At 44.5% G+C, this 24,195-nt stretch overlaps 1 protein-coding gene across 2 annotated transcripts in view; it reads right to left on the reverse strand.

Moving 5' to 3' along the window:
- SLC18B1 (solute carrier family 18 member B1) overlaps positions 1-24,195 on the reverse strand; it is a 29,516-nt gene that overhangs the window by 4,904 nt on the left and 417 nt on the right. Inside the window, exons 2-9 of one of the 2 annotated variants that reach the window (XM_080929222.1) lie at positions 23,082-23,221; positions 16,346-16,441; positions 15,363-15,436; positions 13,694-13,841; positions 9,187-9,343; positions 3,905-4,041; positions 2,158-2,259; positions 423-514 (exon numbers count right to left, since the gene is read on the reverse strand). In XM_080929222.1, coding sequence (XP_080785348.1) covers positions 423-514; positions 2,158-2,259; positions 3,905-4,041; positions 9,187-9,343; positions 13,694-13,841; positions 15,363-15,436; positions 16,346-16,441; positions 23,082-23,221 — 946 coding nt within the window. Of the gene's footprint in view, positions 1-422; positions 515-2,157; positions 2,260-3,904; positions 4,042-9,186; positions 9,344-13,693; positions 13,842-15,362; positions 15,437-16,345; positions 16,443-23,081; positions 23,222-24,195 lie in introns of those variants that run through there. The other variant, XM_080929223.1, reaches the window with a different exon arrangement.

Genomic DNA, 24,195 nt, shown 5'->3' on the forward strand with positions numbered 1-24,195 from the left:
AAACAAAACAAAACAAAAAAAAAAAACCTGTATTCTCTAAAGTATCATGCAGAGGACATTAGCAATAAATGCTATTTTGAAATAATTCCAAAAAGCTGTGTCATTGAAACACAGGAGAAGGCAGAGACAGTGCAGGTTTATCATCTAGCACTTGTGGAGTCCTGAGAATCATAAGTTCAAAGTCAGGCTCAGCTAATAAAACACTTTACAGATAACACTTTAAGAACCAGCATTTTTCTCATTTAATAAAGATTTCATGTGTTAAGATTTGCTTACAGCACTGCCAACATCTAGTAAATAAGGCTCTGTTAGTCAGGCAAGCCCTAAGTCAAGGTCATGGTTGAAATAGCAATGCTCACAGTACCAAGCCATTTAAAAATAATTACTAGCACTCCAAAAACATGGAGGACAAGAAAAGTTACCTTTTAATGTGCAGAAGAGGTATAGGTCCTAAGAACATGTAGCACCCAGCTGTGATTAAGTTTCCAAAAACCAGAAGCCATTTCCGTAGATTCTGGTAAAGAAAAGGAATTTAAAGCTTAAACCAAAAGACCATCTGTTGTCACACAATTTAAAGAAAAAAAAATCATAGTAATAACATTCAAAACTCCCAATGCACTGAAACAAATGAAGTTAGACATTTAAGAGGAAATCCATACATGATAAACTTTAGGGCAGGGACGAGTGTGGAAGTCCTGTAGAGAGGAAGCATCCTACAGGATGCACGTCATGGGCTATGACAATCACGGGAAAACTTGCCTCTGTCTTCCTTCTTACAGCAAGGTCTTCGCAATATAGCCCTGGCTGGCATCGAACTAATAATCTCTTAGTCCTCTTGCCTCCCAGAAGCCGGGGTAACTGACATTTGCCCCTGTGATGTCTGGCTAAAGGTTATATCTTCACATGTAGCTCCGAAGGCTGTCTGAGAGGTGGTTAAAAGTTCTTTCAATATAGTTCCAAAACAAAGTCACTCTGGTTTTGGGTGTTTTTGTTTGCTTGTTTATTTTCTTTTTGTTTTTAAGTTTAGGTGTTGGGGGTGTGATTTTTCTTTTTTTTTTTTTTGAAGCAGCCCTCTGTGGCCCTGACTGTCCTGGAACTACTCTGTAGACCAGGCTAGCCTTGTACTCACAGAGATCCTCCTGCCTCAGCCTCCTGAGTGCTGAGATTAAAGGCACCCATCACCACCACCCGCCCAAAGTCATTGCTGCAACATTAATACACTACTAAAGCCTTATTAGTCCTCTTTAGGGGACTCTCCGCACCTCCGTCAGGTGGCCCACAGCTGCTGGAAGTTCAGTCCAGGAGAGCCAATGCCCGATTCTGGACTCCGGTCACCCATATACATATGGGGCACATGTGCACAGAGACAAACAAAAATGAAGGTAGGTCTTTTTTAAAAAATTTAGCCTTTTGAGACTTGGGTTACTAAGGCAATCCTCATAATATGCCTTGATAAATGTGTGTGCAAAGCTAAAGAGAAAAATGCAAAATCGGAGCAATAAGGCCTCAGCAGCAGCCATGGACACGCGAGGTCTGCTTCATGGTGTCTCTTCTGCTTATCAGTCATGTGGTTGGATGGCCAGACTGAGGCGGAGCAGAAGGGGCTCCTTTCCAGATGGCTACTGAGCAGTCGATGCATCTCTCACAGTCACTTTCAGACTAAGTCAGAATTTCCCTGTGACCGTTTCTCAGTCTGATCAAGTCCAAAACCTTCTAAGACTGTCTTCGTTATCGGGATTGGGGTTTTTGTTTTATTTTGTGTTGTTTGAGTCCTTCAGGAAGCTTTAGAAAGTATAACGTAAGCCAGGCTTGTCTTATCAATGACAGGCTGTGATTCTGGCTCAGGGAAGGTTGAGGAAAGGAAACTGAGTTCCAGAACAGTCTGGGCCATCCCATGAGGCCCTCTCAAAAAAAGAAAAAGGCAAGTAATTTCATAGTCTAACCATCATTCGCAGGAGGTTTAGCCTCAGACTCGTTTTCACTGAAATACTGAACTTGTGTCCGCTTATAGCAGTAACCGAGGGCGGGAAACACTGGATTCTCTCCGTCAGACCAGCTGAAGGTGTCGGCGTTAAGCAACAGAGCTTCAGAATTCTGGAGAAGTAGCTACAGATCTAAGCATGCAAAAGCAACTCCAGGATAAATCAGTGTACCTACAGGCATCTTATCACTGAGTAGACCAAACAGCGGCGAAGAAATGGCGTAGGTTAGAGACAGACCCAGGAAGACCAGTCCCACATATCCAGTTGATAAACTGAACTGGAAAAGAGAGGCCATGTTAAAGTTGAACAGTGCATCTGTCCTGTAAAACAAACATCCCCCTTTCCCGCCTCTGCCTGAGCTCTATTAACGGGAGTCTGTCAGTCACACGTAGTGTTTATACTATGTGGGTAGCCGTCCACGCTGTGCCTAGGGAGCAGTGTAAAGGGAGAGACTGTAACTCGTTCTGGGTCCCGGCATGGAGGATACCGGAGAGCACAGAACTCCGACAGCAGCCAGGAAGCGGCCTGTGCTCACCGGCTTTCTCCTCTGGGGTGATACGCCGACATTCAGGGCATCCCACCTGGCTGGTGCTGTCTGCAAGGAACCTCAAGCCTTCCCCAGAGATACACTGATTTCGAACTTTTCTATCTAATCAAGTTATCAGTCAAGACAACTAGGGTGGGGGCTATCCCAAAAGCAGTTGCCCGTACATGGGCTATCCTCTTCTAGCTGGGCTACCTTATCTGTCCTTAGTGGGAAAGGAAGTGCCCAGCCTCACAGAGACTTGAAGTGCCAGGATGGGGAGTATACCCAGGGGGTCCCCACCAGCTCAGAGGAGAAGGGAAGGAGGGAGGAGGGAAGTGTTGGGGGGGTGACAGAAGGGGGCAGTGAACAGAATGTAAAGTAAATAAATTAAAAAAATAAAATTTAATAAAAATAAAAAGAGAAAGAGGTGGGGAAAAGAACAATGAGAAAGGGTAGGGAGCTTTATATGGGGAAATATATTTAGTAATAGAATAAAGTATATGATATTTTTATATAAGAAACAAAAATTGTTTTTCATAATAAACAAAAATATTTGAGTTTTTTTTTTAAATGAGCTTTCATCAAATTCCCTTTGACTTTTTATTACTTTGTACATTGGTAAATACTTTTTCCTAAGGAGGAAAAAAAAAATTCCAACCACCTATCATAAATCCTAAAATTTTTGTTTTGTAGCATTTGACATTAAACATATCAATTGATTTCTATAAACTGTTACATTTTCATATACAGTACTTCACAAATTTTATGCATACAAAAAAAAGTCACACATAGAACTTCTTAAAGGATGCTCTTGGATCCTAGCCCTACATATGGTTTCTGGGGGCAGGGTCCCTGCAGGAGAGGGTGTGTCACTATGGAAAGCAAAATAGCTAATATGCATCCAGCATTTATGCTGCAGGGATGGAGACTCTTGGTTCCTTCCTCCTAGTCTATCGTAGAGGCCACTGTCATCTGACTATATATCAAAGAGCTAAAAGGAAAGTGGACCAGGGGACATTTGGGAGAGAAGGACAACTCACAGCAGAAGACCTAGTGACCTAGTGACCTAATGACATGGTGACCACTCCTAATGCCTCATTACAACACACAAGAAGAGAAAAGGTGTCCTGGTTAGGTAGCATGGAAGATGCGCATACAGATGGCACGGACCTGGAGCAATGTGAGCAAGGTCTTGGGTAGAAAGAGACAATGCACTGGACGATAGAGGACGATTCTTCTTCTTAATGGATCAGACCCCAGGTCACAGAACAACACTGAGGGAAGACAGTCTTCCCCGGAGTGCAGCTCCCTGTCTACCTCCTAAAGGCTAAAAATCTTCTCCTAAGGAGCCGGGGGGCACATAATCATGGCCACTGTTGCAGAGCAGAGTGCTTACCTTCTCCGTGACATAGAGGGACAGGGTTGGGGCGAGGAAGCCAAGGCAGGAGCTGAGTGAGATGATCACGAAGGCTAGAAGACCGATCTTGGGTAAGGTGACAAGTTTCCAGAAGGACTGACTCCCTGGATCGGACTCTTGAGGTTAAGATAAGAGCAGAGATATGTCATAGCAATTAACAGCTTAGCGTTATCTTTTCACTCACTGTAAGGGGCGAAGCCGGTAAGACTACCTAGTGTATAAAAGTGACCGCACTGATGAGCAGTCTGGGATTAACCGGTATCATCTGCATCAGCTTCTCAACTCTCCGTCGGTAGAATCCACGGTGGATTCTTCAAAGACTGACTTTGCCGGGCACGGCAGAGTATGCCCACCGTCTCAGGACTTGGGAGGCAGAAGTGGGAGGTTCAGAAATTCATTTCATCCTCAGCCACATAGTGAGTGGAGTCAGCTGGGCTATGTGAGACTCGTCTCAAAAGACAAACAAAACCAAACTCCCAAATAAGAAAATAATCCCCAGGTTTTCAAATACAAATAGACTCCACTGGGATCGGTGTGTTCAGGGAGGTCGTCCAGTTGCAATCTAGAAATAAGGCCTTTTGGATGGGACAGTGGAGGGAACAGCTGCAGGGAAGCACCATCCAAGTGTTAAGCTAGTGCACACACATGTGTACGTGTGTGTACATGTGTATGTGTGTTTGTGTGTGCATCTGTGTGTCTATGTGTGTTATGTGGGTAACTGTATATGTGTGTCTGTGTGTTGTTGTGTGTATGTGTGTTATGAATGTATTTGTGTGTCTGTGTGTGTGTCTCTGTGTATGTCTGTGTGTCTATGTGTGTTATGTGGGTAACTGTATATGTGTGTCTGTGTGTTGTTGTGTGTATGTGTGTTGTGAATGTGTTTGTGTGTCTGTGTGTGTATGTCTGTGTGTCTATGTGTGTTATGTGGGTAACTGTATATGTGTGTCTGTGTGTTGTTGTGTGTATGTGTGTTGTGAATGTGTTTGTGTGTCTGTGTGTGTATGTCTGTGTGTCTATGTGTGTTATGTGGGTAACTGTATATGTGTGTCTGTGTGTTGTTGTGTGTATGTGTGTTGTGAATGTGTTTGTGTGTCTGTGTGTGTATGTCTGTGTGTCTATGTGTGTTATGTGGGTAACTGTATATGTGTGTCTGTGTGTTGTTGTGTGTATGTGTGTTGTGAATGTGTTTGTGTGTCTGTGTGTGTATGTCTGTGTGTCTATGTGTGTTATGTGGGTAACTGTATATGTGTGTCTGTGTGTTGTTGTGTGTATGTGTGTTGTATATGTGTTTGTGTGTCTGTGTGTGTCTCTGGGTGTGTATGTCTGTGTGTGTTGTGTGTGTATGTGTGTCTGTGTGTGTATGTCTGTGTGTGTCTGTGTGTGTGTGTGTGTGTCTGTGTGTGTCTCTGTGTGTGTCTCTGTGTGTCTGTGTGTGTGGTTAAGGAGGGCTTTTCATTTGCTTTGTTAAACAAGACCAGGTTATTTTTATGAATGCAAAATAAACACTACACTGAGAGACTGGAAGTCCGAGTTACTGTGTAAACTACTTTTATTATTTAAGATCACTCCTCCCAGTCTCCTACCCCATGTTCGTGCCTATCTGAGTGTCAGGCATGGCTACCTAAAAGACCCCAGTCAGAGCTTTATTCTCTCTCTACTAAGTTCTCAACACTGAACTCAGTCCTGAGACAGCCAGCAAGTACTCTGAACCACACAGTTGTCTCTGAAGCCCCCCATATATTACTTAGAGACTCAGGAGAGGAAGCCCTGGAAAAGGATACATTGACTGTGGGAATCTCCTAAATTACACTAAGAAGCCTAGCGGGGACTTCAGCGTGAAGCTTGGACACTTGGTAAAGAGTTCTGTCACCTGTCTTTCAGGAGCTTGGTTAGAACTGATTGCTGTGAGCCAGGCAGTGGTGGCGCACACCTTTAATCCCAGCTCTCCTGACATGGAGGCTAGTGGATCTCCGAGTGTGGTCTAGAGAGCCAGTTCCAGGACGGATTGTCTCAAAAAATGAGAGAGAGGGTGGGGGAGGGAGGGAGAGCGCAAGAGAGAGGAAGAAGGGGGAAGGAAGTAGGGAAGGAGGTAGGGAAGGAGGGAGGGAGGTGGAGGGAGGGAGGTGGAGGGAGGGAGGGAGGGGGAGGGAGAGAAGAAAAAGAGTTGATTATTGTGGCCCTGGACAAAGACATCTCTAGCTGTGAACATGGAACCCCACTGAGGGACAGGATTATCCCTCAGAGCTTCCCCGGATGTTATCACACCTCACAATAACCGCATATATGCACTGTGTAAAACTTCAAAGAGGGTACAAACTTCTGCTATTTTAGGTAATATTCTCAGGGAAATTTTCAGACTACAGGGATAGACAGCCTTTTATTCAAACCATGCTATGTATTTTACTTTAGAGAGGGAATAGTGCCATCCTGTGGTCTAACCAGGTATTGCCAGCATGTAGTAGATCTGTAGTGGATTTTGAACTTATAATGAATTTGAATTGAAAAGTGCAAAAGATGGACTGGAGAGAAGGCTCGGCAATTAAGAGCAAGCACTCACTTCTCTTTAAAAGAAGCAGAGTTTTGTTTACTGTACCCACATCGGGGGCTCACAATCACCTGTAGCTCCAGCTCCAGAGGATTCAATGCCTCTGGGCTCTGCAGGAATCTGAACTCACTCACTCACACACACACACACACAATTAAAAATGGTAAAAATAACCAGGCATGAGGGCACATGCCTTTAATCCCAGCAATTGGGATAGAGAGGCTGTTGAAGTCTAAGTTTGAGGCCATCCTGGTTTACAAGAGAGAGTTGCAGGACACTGTAGGCCAGAAGAAGATGCTCTTTCCTGAGTCCTGAGTTACAGATGGTTGTGAACAGCCATGTGGGTGCTGGGACTTGAACTCTGGTCCCCTGAAAGAGCAGCCAGTGATCTTAACCCCTGAGCCACCACACAAGCCCCCTATTGCTAATCTCTTAACTGTGCCTAGTTTTAAATTAAATTTTATCATAGGCATGTGTGCACACATAAAAACATAGTATAAGTGGGCTTAGGGTGGGCTCTGGTGAGGAGCGCAGCTGCTGTAGCATGTGGCCCACAAAGGAGGTGGGACTATCACATGACCTTCTAGATCCTTCCATCACCATGGTGCAAAGCAGATCTCCTCGGGTTGAGGGTTTTAATGAGAGAAGTGTTACGCCCTCAGTGCTAACAACAGGGCATCAGGGGACAAATGGAGAGCAGGTACGGAGATGAGGGTGAAGGCACCTACCACCCAGCAGTGAGTATCGCTGTCTGCGCGGTGGGAGGAATGAACAGAGGGCAGAGAACACATGACTCTGTGTCAGGACAAAAGACAATGTAGTTACTGTCCTAGCTGTCTACATTAAGACTTTCAGTAACTGTAAGAGCACACTTAAATGGAAACACTCCAACCTGGTTTATAGCCTTAATGTTCTCATCCTGAAGGATCTGTTCTTAAATTCTAGTTTTAATTCATCTGTCTCAGCTGTCTTTTCTCATTTCCTAAGGTAATAAAGAGCTTTTTTTTTCTTCTGCTAATGGGAATCTAACCCCTTTCTTTTCTTTTAAGATTTTATTTTGTATATGTGACTACGCTGTAGCTGTCTTCAGACACACCAGAAGAGGGCATCAGATCCCATTACAGATGGTTGTGAGCCACCATGTGGTTGCTGGGAATTGAACTCAGGACCTCTGGAAGAGCAGTCAATGATCTTAACAGCTGAGCCATCTCTCCAGACCTATTATTTTTAATTAAACTTATTTATTGTATATGTGTGAGTGTTTTGCTTGCCTGTTTGTATACAGATCACATGCATGACTGATGTTCAAGGAGGTCAGAGGAGGGTGTAGATCCCCCGGAACTGGAGTTACAGATGATTGTGAGTTACCATGTGGTTGCTCAGAATTGAACCCAGGTCCTTTGCAAGAGCATCCAATGCTCTTCACCACGGACCCATCTCTCTAGATCTGTTGCTGACTGCTTTATAAATTATTAGTCAAATATCCATCATACCTGGACACAGCCCAGGATGCTAAACTAAGGGGGAAAAAAACAAAACAAAAAACACCGATTCCTACACTTGCAGAGAAGATAAGCACCACCTTGTGGCTCGTTGTGGTATTGCCTCTCTGGCTCTGTTCTGCCTGGTTCCCCAGCCCTCTTTCTGAACTCTCCACCTGTTACATAGTAACCTGGCAAGTGTACGAGTTGACTACCCTAGGAAGAAGCAATGCTTACAACGTGCATATCCACAGCTAAGTCCCCGATGACACAAAGTAATCTGTGCCCTTTAACTCCTATCAGTTAACCAGTGACCATGGGTCCCTGACAACATACAGATGCTTGTCACAGAGATTAATATAGATATGGAAACCTCGAACTCCAACTGACTGCATTACTGTGCCAGAGACCTGTTATCCTTGTAACTGTTACTGCTACTCAGACAGGCAGAGGCCCAAGGAAGAATTGGCCTTGCCCTCCTACATTGAATGCTCTAGTTTGTTTGAGGTGTATCTCAAAGACACTAACCCAGTGAGAAGCAAACATGTTACTTTGTGTCCAGGATGGCCTGGAACCCGAGTGCACAAAGCTGACCTAGAGCGGGAAACAACAGAGCAGAAGGCCTCTGTGAATGGAAGACCAAACAGCCTGTGAATTCCAGGACCGGCAGGGCGACAGAGTGAGACCTCATAAAAAAAACAAACAAAAGAACCTAAAAATAAAGCCAGCCCAGAACGTGTAAGGATCTCACCTTCTTTTACTGCTTTGTATATGTGTTGCCCATAGCAACTTCTGGTGAAAATTTAGTTCAGCCCAATTATAATGGCTTGTGAACAAAATTAAATATTTGTTTCTCCTAAAACCTGAAAATTTTTATGATATGCTTTTTTTTTTTTTTTTAGTTTTTTATTTTTTTAAGATAGGGCCTCATGCAACCCAGGCTGGCCACAGACTCACTCTGTATCTGAGGTGCTGGAAAGGTGATCATCACCATGGAACAGACCTAGGGCTTCCTGCACACTAGGTAAGTACTCTGCTAATTGTGCTATATCCCCAGTTCTTTGTAAGCAAGATTCTCATACTTGCCCAGATTTTAGGAAAGAGAACCACTTTTGAGGGTGTAGCAAAAGAACTATCATTGATTACATTAACTAAAAGCTAACATACCATATGTAACCTTTACAAAGACACAAAAATAAAACGAAAAGTCTAAAATGAGGATTGTTTGAACTTACCATAACTAGGCAAAATGCATAGGTTGAGTGGTATCAGCAGCAGAACTATGCACCCCAGAAAAATAAAGGGTACCTCGTAGCCAAAAGACTGATACAAAAGGCTACCCACAGGAGGTCCTGCCACCATCCCCAGTCCAGAAAAAATCTCAAGACTTCCCTAAAAGTAAAAAAGAGAGAGAATTTAGCTCATGGATTTTAGTAGAATTAGAAGGGTCAGGCATAATGACACAGGCCTTTCATTTCAGCACTTGGGAAACAGAGGCAGGGAGATATCTATGAGTCCCAGGACCGTAAAACCCCATCTCAAAATGCCTGGCACTATAAGCCTAGCTAACCGACCTGTGGCTGGTAAGGTCATGGGTGTGAGAACAGACCCGGTACCTGCCATTTTCCTAAACCAGTATTGTTTATAACCACATCTGAAATATTTATCCTTCTAGCCACAGTTTGGAAAGGCAGCTCCCACCTTCGTCAAAGAAGCTTCAGTTTGCCGCTGCTGAAGACCATTGCCAACATCTACAGCTGATCAAATGCAAAACACAACTGGTCACAGGTCTTCAATGCCAATTGAAACATATGCACCACACCCCGCATACCTCAGTCCCCCCTCGGGGAACGCCCAGGAACAGGGGCAGAAAGATGGTAAGAGCCATAGGCCCAGGACACCTGCTGTGAGAGAGTGTCCTCTACATATGACAGACAAGTTGCATCCATGAAATCTCAACCATACATTTACCTAAGGAAGACCAGCACAATGACTACACCATCTGACATGCCGCACGGAGGGGAGAAATCTCATAAAGCTTTACCCCAGATGAAACACTGCAGGCAATGAACTGCTGCTGGAAAGGGAGAGTTAGTTTTCTCCAGGGTGAGGCCCCTGATTGGTTATCTAACCCAATTGGCCAGTGCTGACCATGCAGACACATAAGCCACAAGCCGTATTTACACACACACACACCCAGTAAATGAAGAGAAGGGATGAGAGACACTTCTGGCCCAATGCCAGAGTCAGCCCAGTTTCATCAGGACTAGCGGCCTGCCCGAATATTGCTGGGACCCTGAGGACCCGCAGGAGCACTCTCACTCCTGAGCCCATGGGTGAGTCCACACTCCCTCTCCACTGACTATCCTGGGAGAGAGAAACTGCCCAGAACTCTCAGGGCCCAGGTAGTTTGGTGCTGCCTGGTAACGGACTGTTCAGGACCAAACCCAGAGCAGGCACACTGCCATCAGAACTCACAGCCTACCCAGAGAGCCAAACATCCAGAAGCAATCTCTCTCTGGAGCCCACAAGCCACAGACCCACAGTAGAGACAAGCTCCAGTCAGAGACAAGATCACCTAGCATCACCGATAACAAGATGGCAAGAGGCAAGTGTAAGAACCTAGGAAATGGTAACCAAGACAACCTGGCAACATCAGAACCCGGTTCTCCCACCACTGCAAATAGTGGAAAGCCCAGGTCATCAGAAAAACAGGATTTATGCTTAAAATCATACTTCATGATGATGATGGAGATCCTCGAGAAGCACATAGATACCATATTTAAAGAAGCACAGGAAAGCCAGGAGAACACACAAAAACATGTTGAAGCCCGTAGAGAGGAAACACAAAAGCTCATAGCTCCGAGTGCCTCCAAAAAGACACTGGAGAGAGCACACACTAGCAGCAACTTGACAGCACAGTTGAAAGCTCTAGAACAAAACGAAGCAATACACCCAAGAGGAGTAAACGGCAGGAAAGAATCAAACTCAGAGCAGAAATCAACCAAGAAGAAACAAAAAGTACTATACAAAGAATCAACAAAACCAGGAGCTGGTTCTTTGAGAAAATTAACAAGACCGATAAACCCTTAGCTAGATTAACTAGAGGGCACAGAGAGAGTGTCCTCTGTTAGGTGTCAAGAGAGGTGCTGTGGCAGAGTCCCGTGATCTCAGCACCCAGGCAGCAAAACCAGGAGCTCAGGGTCAACTTTCGAGAGTTCTAGCCAGCCTGGCCTACAGGAGGCCCTGTTCTAAACAAAGGAACAAAAAAATGCAAAGTCTATAAATACCCACCAGCATTTTACTTAAATAGGCGACATCTACGCAGTGTACTCAGTCAAGAGAGAGCATGCATGGGTTTGTAACTAGATAGAGTGGACCTCCAATGTGAATTCACCAGGATACTCAGTGAGGTGGCAAATGGTGTGAAGAGCATGTCATCATGTGTGTAAAGAAAAGAAGGGGAGAGAATCATGCTGCTAGTCGTATGCACATGTATGTGTGTGCATGGGTACTTGTATGGAGGCATAGATATGGGATCTTGGGAAGACACCCTCTTGGAGCAACTAGGGCACTGCGTGCCTGGATGTCAGATGTGTGTTTGAGGTCAGAACAGCAGTACTATGTGTCAAACATTTACTATATTCTGTGTTCCATTTTATAACTTCCCAATTTTATGCTGCGTAAAATTAACTAAAGGTGAAATAAAAAGGTAGCTCTGTGGCAAAGAAGCCTACTGTTGAGGAAACTGGACCATTCTGACTAAGTCAATCCAGTTTTCCAGGGGCTTTAAACACACCTATGACTTGTAAAAGGGAATTAAGCAGTCTATCTGCCTATATCAAAGACATGCAACCCATTTGTTTTATTTACAAGCTGTAAGCCTGGATTGGACAGATTCGGAACTATTCTAACTTATGTCTCAGCCATAATGTCCCTTATTACTGTTTTTCCTGGCCACGCACTCATGGTCCTTCTCCTCTCATGGCTGCCTCCTCCACCTCCATAACCCTTTTTCCGTCTTCTCCCCTCTGCCTGCAAGCCCCCCCCCCCCACTCGATCCTCAAGTCCTGCCCTCCTCCCTTTACCACCCAGGCCCAGGCTCTGGCCTTTCATCAATCAGTTAAGTTGGGGAGCAAGGTTTACGCAGCATCACTTGGTGTATCCATGAGGATCTGCTTGTTACGGGCAACCAGATCCTGAGCCAGTATTTAGCATTAGAACACAAGCAGCATCAGGCCAGCTTTCAAGTTTACAGTCAAGATCCCTAGAGTCCACACATAATTAGGTAGTGTGTGAAATGTGTTGACCCTGGTTGCGACTTTCCTTGGTAATTTGGGAGGGGGAGGGCAAGTCTACTTTCCCCTGCCAATCTCAAATGCCAGTCAATGGCGACTGCCATCACAGGAATCTCCTGCACAGCACATTCCACGGTGTTCTGCAGGACACCAGCTCTTTAAGAGGTCAACAGGTCTGATGCGGAAGAAGTTGACCCACGGATAAACTGACAGGTACAGTAGTCAGAAAAGGCAAAATTAGACAGGCGCTCCTCAGACAAGACAGAAGTGCTCTGAGAATTTCAACACGACCTGAGACCTTTTCCAAAAACCTGGGGAAAGTAGCATAAAGATTTTCTTGAGCTAAGTAAGCGTTTGCCGTGAGGGGATCTATCTTGCAGAATAGAGTAAAGCTATGGCATCTCTGCCAGGACCTACTCACAAGGAAACAGCAAAAAATTACTCAGATCTTAGAGAGAGAGAGAGAGAGAGAGAGAGAGAGAGAGAGAGAGAGAGAGACAGACAGACAGACAGACAGACAGAGAGAGAGAGAGAGAGAGAGAAAGGGAGGGAGAGAGAGACAGAGAGAGAGAGAGAGAGAGAGAGAGAGAGGAAGAAAGGAAGGAAGGAAGGAAGGAAGGAAGGAAGGAAGAAAAGAACGCAAGAAAAGAAATGGAGGTGGAAGGCGGGGGATGGGGGTTAGAAAGGTGGCTCAGTGGTTAAGATCATATGTTCTTGCAAAGGACCTGAGCTCCATTTCCAAAACCCATATGGTGGACCACAACCACTGCAACTCCAGTTCCAGGGTATCTGATACCCTCTTTTGATCTCTTGGTTTGCCGGGCACACATGTGGTAAACATGTATACATGCAGGTAAAACACCATATAGACAAAAAAAAAAAAAAAAAAAAAAAAAAAGAAAACAAATAAATGGTTTAAAATTATTTTAAGAGTAACTAAAAACAAATGTTGGGACTATGTTTACCCACCAAAATGCAGAGACCAGGAAGAACATTGGGAGCACTAGAGGTCACTGCCTCTTTGTTTTTTCCTTAGAATATAGGGTCTCACTCTGTAGCACTGGCTGGCCTGGCTGTGTGGGCCGGTCTGACCTAAGACTCAAAGTTCCTCCTGCCGCTGCCTCCTGGGACCTGGGATTAAAGGAGTGGCCCAGGTTTCGGCTTTTTAAACCCTTGTTTTCCAGACAGTGACCACAGGGTCACCCATGCTAGCCTCAAACTTTTGATGTTCCAGCCACCCAAGTAGTGAGTTACAGGAATGTGTCACCACACCAAGCAATGCTGTGTTTTCTATTTTTTCACTTGCTGTTGGAACTAGAAATCACAATGAAGGGGGCATATGGGGGGGGGGGACACAAGAGGGTGGGGGAAATGCATGTAAGAAGGAACCAAACATCTTTTGGCCATGTAAGACGGGAAATTAGAATAAGTTCAGATTACGTACCATGACTGTAGCCATATTCTCTGGGAAAGCCTTTGCAAGGATGGAAGACGACGCCGTTATGGCTGCACCAAAGCCTATGGCGTCCGCTATTCTCACCAGAAAACACATGGTAATAAATATCGGTCCTTCCGGAAGTTGATCCAAGACTCTGAAAAAAAGAATGCTACAATTATCAAATGTAAAACTTGTCTCAGCTTTTAAAAATTCACTATACTCCTTGAAGAGAGCCATGCTTTGCAAAGTTATTAGATAAAATCTAAATCTGCCTTCAGTCCCAGCATTCCAGAGGCAGAGGTAGGTGGGTCTCTGTGAGTTCAAGGCCAGCGTGGTATAGACAGGGGTTCCAGGACCGCAAGGACTTCACAGGGAAACCCTGGGGTGGGGAGGGGGGCTGGTGGTCACACTTTCAATAGGGAATTGCTGTTTTTAATTTCAAGTCATGACAGCTTAGCTGTCCCTTTTTTGTTGGTATAACTGGTTCCAAGACAGTAATTCTAAATAGGCTTCTTGGAAATACTGTGGCCCATAGAAGACTGTGACAGCAAAATCAGAGGGTGCTGACGTCCTCAACATCAACCGTACTGTCTGCTGTAACTGATGCTCACCTTACCAAATGCATCTCTATTTCGAATTTATTTACTTATTTGTTACAGTGCTGTGTTGAACCCAAGGCCTCACCCACAGTAGGCCGATACCACTGCAGAGCTATGCTTAAGTTGCTCACAATACTTAAGTTTCTTCCTGGACACCTTTGACACCTAGCACAGTGCAAATGCGATATAAGCGGTTGGTATCGTCATTACTATTGGAGAGTGGTGAAAAAAAGCAAGGTCACGCCTCTGTCTCAGCATTCAGAGGCACAGGAGTTCCACTCAGGGCTACAGTGATACCCTGTCTCCAATGCAACCACAAAAAAAAGAAGGAGTTGGAAGAGCTTGTCTAGGAACACTACACAGAGTAAAGAAGAGAGGGAAGCTAAGATGTCTGATGACGCTGTTTCAGCATCCACAGCCGGAGGGAGGGCTTTGAGATGATTCTGTAAGAAGTGGATTATCTTTTCTGTCTAAGCCAAACATTTCTATGACTCAGAAGATTAGTAAGTTTCCATCACGAATGGCCACAGGAGTCCCATTGGATGGAGCCACAGTTCCACTTTTTTCTATCGTTGTTTTAAGACAGGGTCTTCCTGTATAACACAGATTGACCTCAAAAGCGAGGTCCTCTTCCATTGCCTCTGGAGAACTGGAATTGCAGGTCTTGAGCACCACATCTGCTTCAGCAGGCAGTTAAGGGAGATCTTGGAAGACCCTCTTTAAGGTCAACAATGTCTCTATGTGCTTCCCACCAACCAACCTCCAGCATTCGTACAGGAAAATCGTCTGACAATAAACCGTGCTGATTGGCTTATACAGTTGTTAAAGGGTCAGTGAGATGGCTTAGCAGGTGAGGCGATTGCAGCACAAGCCTGGCAACCTGAGTTCAATCCCTGGGACCCATGTAAAGGTGGAGAAAAGGAAACAATGCCATCACACTGTCCTCTGCCTTCCCCGTGCACAGCACCCTCCCCATATACATATAACAATAAAACTTTAGGGGAACTTTCAAAGCCATTGACATTTTTCATAGATGGATATGAAATGTCATTCCCAAACATTAGAAAGTTACTTACCCGAAGAGAATTGTGACTCCTCCTGAGACAAACATCCCTGCTATGAACACAAATTTGGCTCCAATGTGTACAAGCTACAATAAAAGTCAAAGAGAAGTGATAAATGGATTGCTTTAGCAAGTCTACTGTTGGACTCGCATGGCCCAATGATGGGGTGTCCACTCCCACAGAGACTGAGACCGATGCAATAAGCAAGAGGTTTAATAAGTCCATTGCACTGGGGTCATTCTGCAAGTAGGACATAGACGACCCTGAGGTTTCAAAGTATACAATTTTTTATACAGTTCTGGGGGAAGATTCCAGCAACAGCATGGGGTGGTGACGTCGCATTGGTGGGTTACAGTGACCTTTGGATTTATTGGCCAAGCATATAGTATTTTGGCAATATGAGTCTGAGCTAAGCATGACATATGTCAGGCCCTATCATGGACTTTGGTTATGATCTTCTTTTGTTTCTTGGAACTTGGATTTGAGCATGAGCTAATCATGACATGAGTCAGGACGCTGTCTAGGGCTTCTTAGAGGGCCAGGTGGCTATCAGTCAGTATATTCTGGGTTTTTCTGAGAATTACTCTGGGCCATTGTTTTTATTTGTCAGGCACAGGCAGGGCTTGGTTTCTTCCAAGTACAACATTTATCTCTCAGCCTTGGGGTGACTGGAAAGTCCCTGAGTCTGACTTCAGCCATTTCTGTGTCTTTAGGACCCCACAGTACATGTACATAACCAAATCTAGTAGAACATATAACACTGCAGGAAATGTGTTTTAATATCACATCAAAATAATTGTTTAAAAGAATTGCAGCATCCACCGTCCAAAAGCGTAGACAACATTGACATCATCTGCAAAGATAGAACTGGTATAATGTGTAAAGATATAGTGGCATTGTTTCCACTTCTGCAGCAGTTCGGGATTAGTATGTTACGGAAACTCACCCCATGCATTTTTGAAGATTAAGGTATGCATCTGAGTGTTAACACTTACATATTTTCCAAACACCAAAGATGCCAGAAATTCAAATAACGCATAGCATCCAAAGATCATTCCAATCATGGTGTTGCTGGCTCCCTTCTTTTCTGCCTTAGAAGGAACAGAACGGGAACATGAGTTAAAAGACAGAACAGCGTTGCTGGGAAGACAGGACAAAGTCATAGCATCACCTTGTGACTTTCATATATGTATAGTAATTTCCAAGATGTGGGAGGTTGGCTTTTTGTAAAAATTAACTTACCAAGTAGCAGGTTCCTTGGAACATTTTCATACATACTTAGTTTGGTTTCCCTATCTCCTTTTTTATTTTAGTTTATTTTTTTAAAGATTTATCTATTTATTTCATATATATGAGTACACTGTTGCCATCTTCAGACACACCAAAAGAGGGCATCGGATCCAATTACAGATGGTTGTGAGCCACCACATAGTTGCTGGAAATTGAACTCAGGACCTCTGAAAGAGCAGTCAGGGCTCTTAACCACTGAGCCATCTCTCCAGACCCCTGCTCTATCTCCTGTTCAAACCTTTCCACTTCTGGTATTTAATAAAATATTTATTCTAAAATAAGTGAGGTAAGAAAAGATATAAGTTAAGATGGTAAAATCTAGACACTGACATGAAAATAATTCACTTAGCCCCCACAGAACTTCCTAGTCATGGTGCTGGAGAGATGGCTCAGCACTTAACAGCACTGACAGCTTCTCTGGAGGCCCTGAGTTCAATTCACAGCAAACACATGGTGGCTCACAACCATCTGTAATGGGATCTGATGCCATCTTCTGCTGTGCCTGAAGAGAGCAACACTGTACTCATGTACATAAAATAACTTAAAAAAAGGGAACTCCCAGTCAGGTGTGGTGGCACATGCCTTTAATCTGTTAGTGTGAGAACAAGCTTTTCTACAGAGTGAGTTCCAGAACAGCCAGGTAGTGAAACCCTAACTCAATATATCTTTATCTATCTATATCTATATCTATATATCTATATATCTATATATCTATATGTCTATATGTCTATATATCTATATCCATATCCATATCCATATCATCTATATCTATCTCTGTCTGTCTGTATGCACGTCTGTCTGTTTGTATGTATGTATATAAAATCTCTTTATCTGAGAAAAAGTCAGTATTACAGAATATAAAAAGCACAAAATCGTCGGGACGAGGCAACCTGAGCCTGCTTCTCAGTCCCAGGGCTGAGGAAGCAGCTGATGTAGACAGACTTCCTCTTCAGTTTCACTTCTCATTACAGAATTGCACTCCACCCAAAATAAACACAAAACATGAGCAAGCTGACAGTTCTAGAAGAAAATAAACAAAATTAAACAAAACAAAAAATCAAGGAGAGGAATGCCATGAAGTGACAAATGGGTCATAGAAAGGCCCAGTCAGTAGGCTCCCTGGCTTCTGCCCATGCTTAATTTGGAGAGATTTGTGTTTCCTGTGAGGAATGCAGATGAAGTACGTTCCCCACAGATTACATAATCTAGGACGCTCCCCACGGCTTACTCTCTGTAGACGGCATTATTAGAGCCTGGTCCAGCAGGGACGTCTGAACCTTGCTATTGACGGTGTAAACTACTCTGAGTCTACTTTGTGTATGCACCTGGGTATGTGTACATCCACCACAGGTGTGAGAGTCCTCGGAAGCGTGGCTTCCCTGGGACTGGAGTTACAAGCAGTTTCGAGTCACTGTGTGGGTGCTGGGAACTGAACTCATGCCCTTTGCAAGAACAGCAAGTGTTCTTAAGCACTGAGCCACCTCTTAAATCCCTAAGATCCCTTTCAAATTCTGCAAGTATGGTTGACCTGTGAGCCCCAGCGAGGCAGTGACCACAGAAACGGCTCTGGGCTACCACCTCTAGCAGCCTGAGTTCTTTTCAGAGACCTTTCAGCACAGCTGAGATTCTTTTATTATTATTCTTATTTTCTTCTGGCTTTTTGAGACAGTATGTAGTGTAACCAGGCTAGCCTAAGACTAACCATGTAGCTGAGGCTGGCTTTGAGTTCCTCCTGATCCTCCTGCCTCTGCCTCTGAGTGATGTACAGGAATATACCACCACACCTATTCATGTGATGCTGCAAATCAAATATAGGGCTTTGTGCTAAGCACCTCCCCACCCCCACCTGAGCTGCAACCTCAGCCTCAAAGCAATGCTCTTTTATTTCACAGAGAATTTCAAGACAAGTTAATGTGAAGCAACGCTGAAACTGATTATGAGGTACAGATGGGGGTTATTATATTGTAAATAGATTTAAACATCAACATTGGGGACAGAAAGAGGGGGGTGGGTCTTAGAGGTCAAGAGAGGCACTTATGGAAGGATAACACATCCCAACGTGGGTGTGCGCTTCTCAAGACAGGAGCACGCCAGAGTCTCTGCTATAGTCATACAGATGATTTTTCCTGTCTATCAGACCCTCACATTTAGTGTGTATCCATTAAAGGGTTAAAATATGCAGATCTTTAATGCCAGAAGCACTTGGGATGCTGAGGCAGTGGGATCTCTGTGAGTTTGAGGCCAGCCTGGTCTACAGAGCAATAACTAGACCATCCAGAGCTACACAGGGAGGCCCTGTATTAAAAAAAGAAAGACAGAAAAGAAAAGAAAAGGAAAAGAAAGGAAAGGAAAAATAAAAAGGAATGATTTTTTTAAGGATAAGCCGAAACTCCAAGTCGGCATGAAATGGAGTATGAAGCCTCACAGGGCTATCCTCTGAGAATCAGCAATTACCTTTTTCACGTTTTTTTCTGTGCCTGTCTGTGTGTTCTCCTCAATACTTACAGTCAACAGAGTGGTTTCGATTCATCCTTTCCCCAGAGCATCAAACAACTTTACGCAGACACGCACACACCTGAGAGCCTTCAGAATGCGTTCTCAGGCCTGGGGCAGATGGAGCGGCAGTCAAGAGCAGCTATTGCTCCTGCACGGCTCACAGCCATCAGTAATGTCCGCTCCAGGGGACCCACCTACCTTCTTCTGACCTCTGAGGGTACTGCATGTATGAGGTACACATACATACATGCCCACAATAAATCTTTAAAAATTAAAGCTAGATAGATATTTTAAAACTGTTTCTCTACAGTAGCCACAATTCCATCTCTTTTCCTGTTTTTTTTTTTCTTTTTTAAATTATTTATTTATTTTATAGATATGAGTACACTGTAGCTGTCTTCAGACAAACCAGAAGAGGGCATTGGATCCCATTACAGACGGTTGTGAGCCACCATGTGGTTGCTGGGACTTGAACTCGGGACCTCTGGAAGAACAGTCAGTGCTCTCAATCGGTGAGCCATCTCTCCAGCCCTCCTGTTTGTTTTTTTTTTTCAAACTACTGTTTGTGTGCACACGTGCGTGTGCATGCATGTATACACAGCATATGAATCAACAGGTGCGTTCAGGTAGAAAGAGGGGCAGAGCAGGACACTGGTGTCTTCTGCTATATCTGTCCTCATGGCCCTCAGACGGGGCTCCCTCACTAAACTGTTCCAGCCTGATGAAGCTGGCTAGTAAGCTCTTATGTTCTACCTGTCTCCACCCCTAATGTTGGGGTTACAGGCCACGTCAGCTATGTCTGGCTTTTTCCATGCAAGCCGGAGAATCAAACTTGGGTCCTCTTGCTTGCAGGGCATGAGTTCTTACCTAGTGAGCCATCTCTGCAGCTCCTACAACCATGATTTAAAAAAATAAATAAATAAATTCTCCATCCCTTCCTATGTGAACTATGTGAGAGCTATGACCAAGGAATGGGGACCCACAACAGACTATATTACTCTCTTACTGTAATGTTATGATACACATATTTTGTTCTTTAAATACTATCACTACACTTGTGTGGGTATGTTTTCGAGCATGCATGGACCATGGCTCACAAGTGCAAGTCAGAAGACAACGTGCAGAGCCAATTCTCCCACCATGTGGGTCTAGGAGAACGACCTTAGTACCTTTACCTACTGAGCCATCTGACCAGTGCATAGGTGTGTGTGTCTGTGTATGTCTGTCTGTGCCTATGTGTGTGTGTGTATCTGTCTGTCTGTCTGTGTGCCTGCACGTGTGCTTGTGTGTATGTATATCTGTATGTGTGTCTGTCTGTGTCTGTGTGTGTGCCTGTGTGTGAGTGTATGTATCTGTATGTATGCCTGTCTGTGTCTGTCTCTGTGTCTGTGTATATGTGTGAATGGCAGTTCCTGACTTGTAACTCCTATCTAGCCTGTCAGATAAGTTATAAGACCCTTCTCGTCCTTGATGGCTCCTGCCTCAAATTTTGGGGGTGAAAATATTACACAGAGAACAAAGAGAATCTGGACTGTCAGGCTGTCTGTGTCTCTACACCCAGTCTGAAAACTTCTATGCTATACAATGAGGTGTCTACAAACTTCAAAGGTACTGGGTTCAGACGGTTTCTATGTAGCTAAAAATGTGAGTGTTCCTGATCAGTGAGTGACATGTCATCCAATGCATTGGTTCGTGCGAGTTCTGTAACCAGGCCCTTAGGTGGTTCCCTGAGTTCTGTGGCCAATTAAGCAAATTAATTGAACCCAAGATCAGGGATGTATGAATCCTAACTTGTAGCCAGTTAGTTACAAGCTCCAGGCTACAGCTTGTGACTCAGGGATCTGCGACTGGCATTTGAGGGCAGGGGACAGTCCCAGGACAGACATATCTCCAGGTGACAAAGTCACAGTTGTCATGCATTAGAGGACTCTGCAATGTCTGCGGCTGAAGAGTTATTTGCTCACGAGAAAGAAAAAAGTAGCCCTGTGCCTTTGGGGGCCATAAAAGTGACCTGTGTTGTGAATGCGTAGCAGGAGAAAATGCACTTCAGTTGGTGTTTCCTTTGTCACTCTGACACAAGCTGGAGTCACTGGAGAAGAGGGAGCCTTGGTTGAGAAGATACCTCAATAAGATCAGGTTGTACACAAGCCTTCGGGGCATTTTCTTAACTGATGTTGATGGGGAAGGCCCAGCCCATGGTGGGTAGGACCACCTCTGGGCAGGTGGTTCTGAGTTCTATAAGAAAGCAGGGGAACCAAGCCACAAGGTGCAAGCCAGGATGCAGAACCTCTGTATCAGCTCCTGCCTTCAGGTTCCCGCCCTGTGTGAGTTCCTGTCCTAAATTCCTTCAGTGATGAACAGCGATAAGGAAATGTAAGCCAAACAAACCCTGTCCTCCCTAACTTGCTTTTTGTTTCTAGTGTTTCACTGCAGTAACACCCTCAGAGCAGGTGGCTCTCAACCTGTGGGTCTCCACTGCTCTGTGAGGGTCAAATGAGCGTCTTACATGGGTCACATCGGATATCTGCATTATGATTCATAGCAGGAGCAAAATTACAGTTATGAAGTAACACAGAGAATTCTATGGTTGGGTTTCACCACAGCATGAGGAACTGTACTGAGGGTCACAGCTCTAAGAAGGTTCAGTTAGAGCCTCCTATTGTTATTTTTCACAAAACCCTAATCTGACCAACCATTCTGACGCTCTCCCAGGCCAAGTCCTGGGCCTGCTTTCCGGTGTTCTCACGTTCCAGCTGCAGCTTGCCCCTCAGAGTCCCAGCCGTCTATCAAACTTAAGCCACAGTGAGCTGTCCCCCGTCCCTACGAATAAGGCGTCACTTTCTCCCCCCACCACATCTGCAATGATGCTACTCCTCTCTGCTATTTACCGGAGAAACCAAGCCACACCTTAGACTTGACAGAAGAAGTCTCAGGCAGTGGCGAACCCTTCTTAGCCGTGATCTACCAAGTGTTTGCCATTCCTCGGTCCTGAGTATCATCTCTTCTTGACATCTTGTTCCTTAAAGAATGCCCAAAGTCTGAACCAGTTCTCCTCCTCCTTCCTTCCTTCCTTTTCTCCTCTTTGTTGTTGTTTCTGGCACTTCCTGGCTTCTCCATACCTGAGCATACATTACCTATCGCTCAGTGCACCCTGGAGTGGAAACTCAGCCTTCCACTGGAATTGGACTGAACTGGGGAGAAGCCCTTCACTTCTGAGACTATAACGTTAAAAGAAAACATTGGGACCCTTGCTGTTCTCACTTCTTCTGTGATTGTTGGAGGTGTGTTGAAAACCAGTGAGTGCTCTGTGGGCTCAGAGACACTTCAGCACTTCAGCAGAGACACCCTGTCTGGTAGCACCCGGAATGAAGGACTGCAGGCTACCAAGGCTGTTTGAAAACTGAGAAGTTGCCAGTGCACCATGAACCTAAAACTTTGGCAAGATGCACAAAATAAACACTTGGGCATATTGTCTGAACTGGCCCTTCAATCCATATGGATTATTCAATCCATAAAAAAATCATATGGAATCTATACTCCAGGCTAACCTTTGTGCCACAGATAACAGTTCCAAGACTATGAGGAGGGCAAAGGTGAGAGGGAACCCAGCAACGTTAATCAGAATCTGTCCTTTGTGCGAACCTTTCTTCTGGAGCTCCTAACACATTCAGACTGAATTTCCTGGGCTACGCTATCTCCTCACCTCATCCCCACCCCGTTTGGAGACAACGTCTCACTTTATGGCCCTGGCTGCCTGGAATCTACCTATAGACCAGGCTGACCTCCCAACTCCTAGGAGCTCCCTGCTTGCCTCTACCTCCTGAGTGCTCTGAGTGAAAGCATGAGCCATCACACTCGGCTAACGCTACCTGAGTCATAGGTGCTCTACCCAGAAGACAGCATCGGCAGGTCACCTAGTGTTTATACCGCATAAAAATGTTTTACCTCCTTAGGGAAAAATGGTCCAAGGATGGAGTAGGTCATCATGCAACCCAAGTTCAAGGAAGCTGCTGATACCAGAACAAAGATCTGTTCTCGCGACAGTCGCCTGGGTCTCTCTCTTGTACCTCCTCCGTGGCCATCACCTTGAATCCAAACACATTGCTGTTACAGGGGTGTAAATGGGATTCTGGGTAAAAACACACCAGTGGATTTTACATAGAGTTAGTGGATTCTGAGAACACTTGTTGAGATAAAAGGCTATTCATAAATATAACAGTTATGGCCAAACAGAAAATAGACCTGGGATATCACTGCAGGTTTGAAACACTGTCACAGAGAGACTCTCCAGTTAGAATTTCCACATGGAAAATATTAACCCTTCTGATCGATCTTTTGACCGCTCTTTCAGAAACCCCTTCAGTGATGAGCACCACGGGGATTTGCCAAGGGCGATTTCTCAAGCTCCTAGCTCCATCTGCCACCCTGACTGAGTCAGGGCCTTCCCAGACGGAACTGGCCTTACCAGCTCTTTATCCTGTATTCTGTTGGTGAACTTAGCATTCTGGAAAGACAATACTCACAAATATGTGAACCTGGTTATTTTCTGCACTAATTAGTGGTCTTGTAAATCGACTCATTCCACATGTTTTTCCAGGTTTAAACTATCAAAGAACCAATCAATCACTGAGTTTCAAATATCCAGAGTCCTTAGCCATTTTTTAATTAAACGATTCTGAGGGGGAAAGGAGGAGAATTATTAATTTAATCTGTTTTCCCAGAAGTATCCATTAAAGGCCAGGTGGAAAAAAAGTCTATGCAAAATAGGAAAGCCGTAAGAATCCTTTAAAAAATGCCTGAGTTTGTATACTGGGCTGCCTCTATCCAGCCTTAATCTGAAGTTAGGTGCCCAGTCTTACTGCAACTTGTACACATACATATACATACAAGCATACACACACACACACACACACACACACACACGTACAAACATTATATATAAATATATGTATGTATGTATATATACCCGAGTTGAAGAAGGAAACAAGAGAAAGTTACAAGTAAGAGGAAAACCAGCTAATACCCCGAGGCCAAAGAATATTTTAGGCCTGATGACGTG

Source organism: Micromys minutus (assembly GCF_963924665.1).
Source record: "Micromys minutus genome assembly, chromosome: 15".
NCBI classification, from domain to species: domain Eukaryota; kingdom Metazoa; phylum Chordata; class Mammalia; order Rodentia; family Muridae; genus Micromys; species Micromys minutus.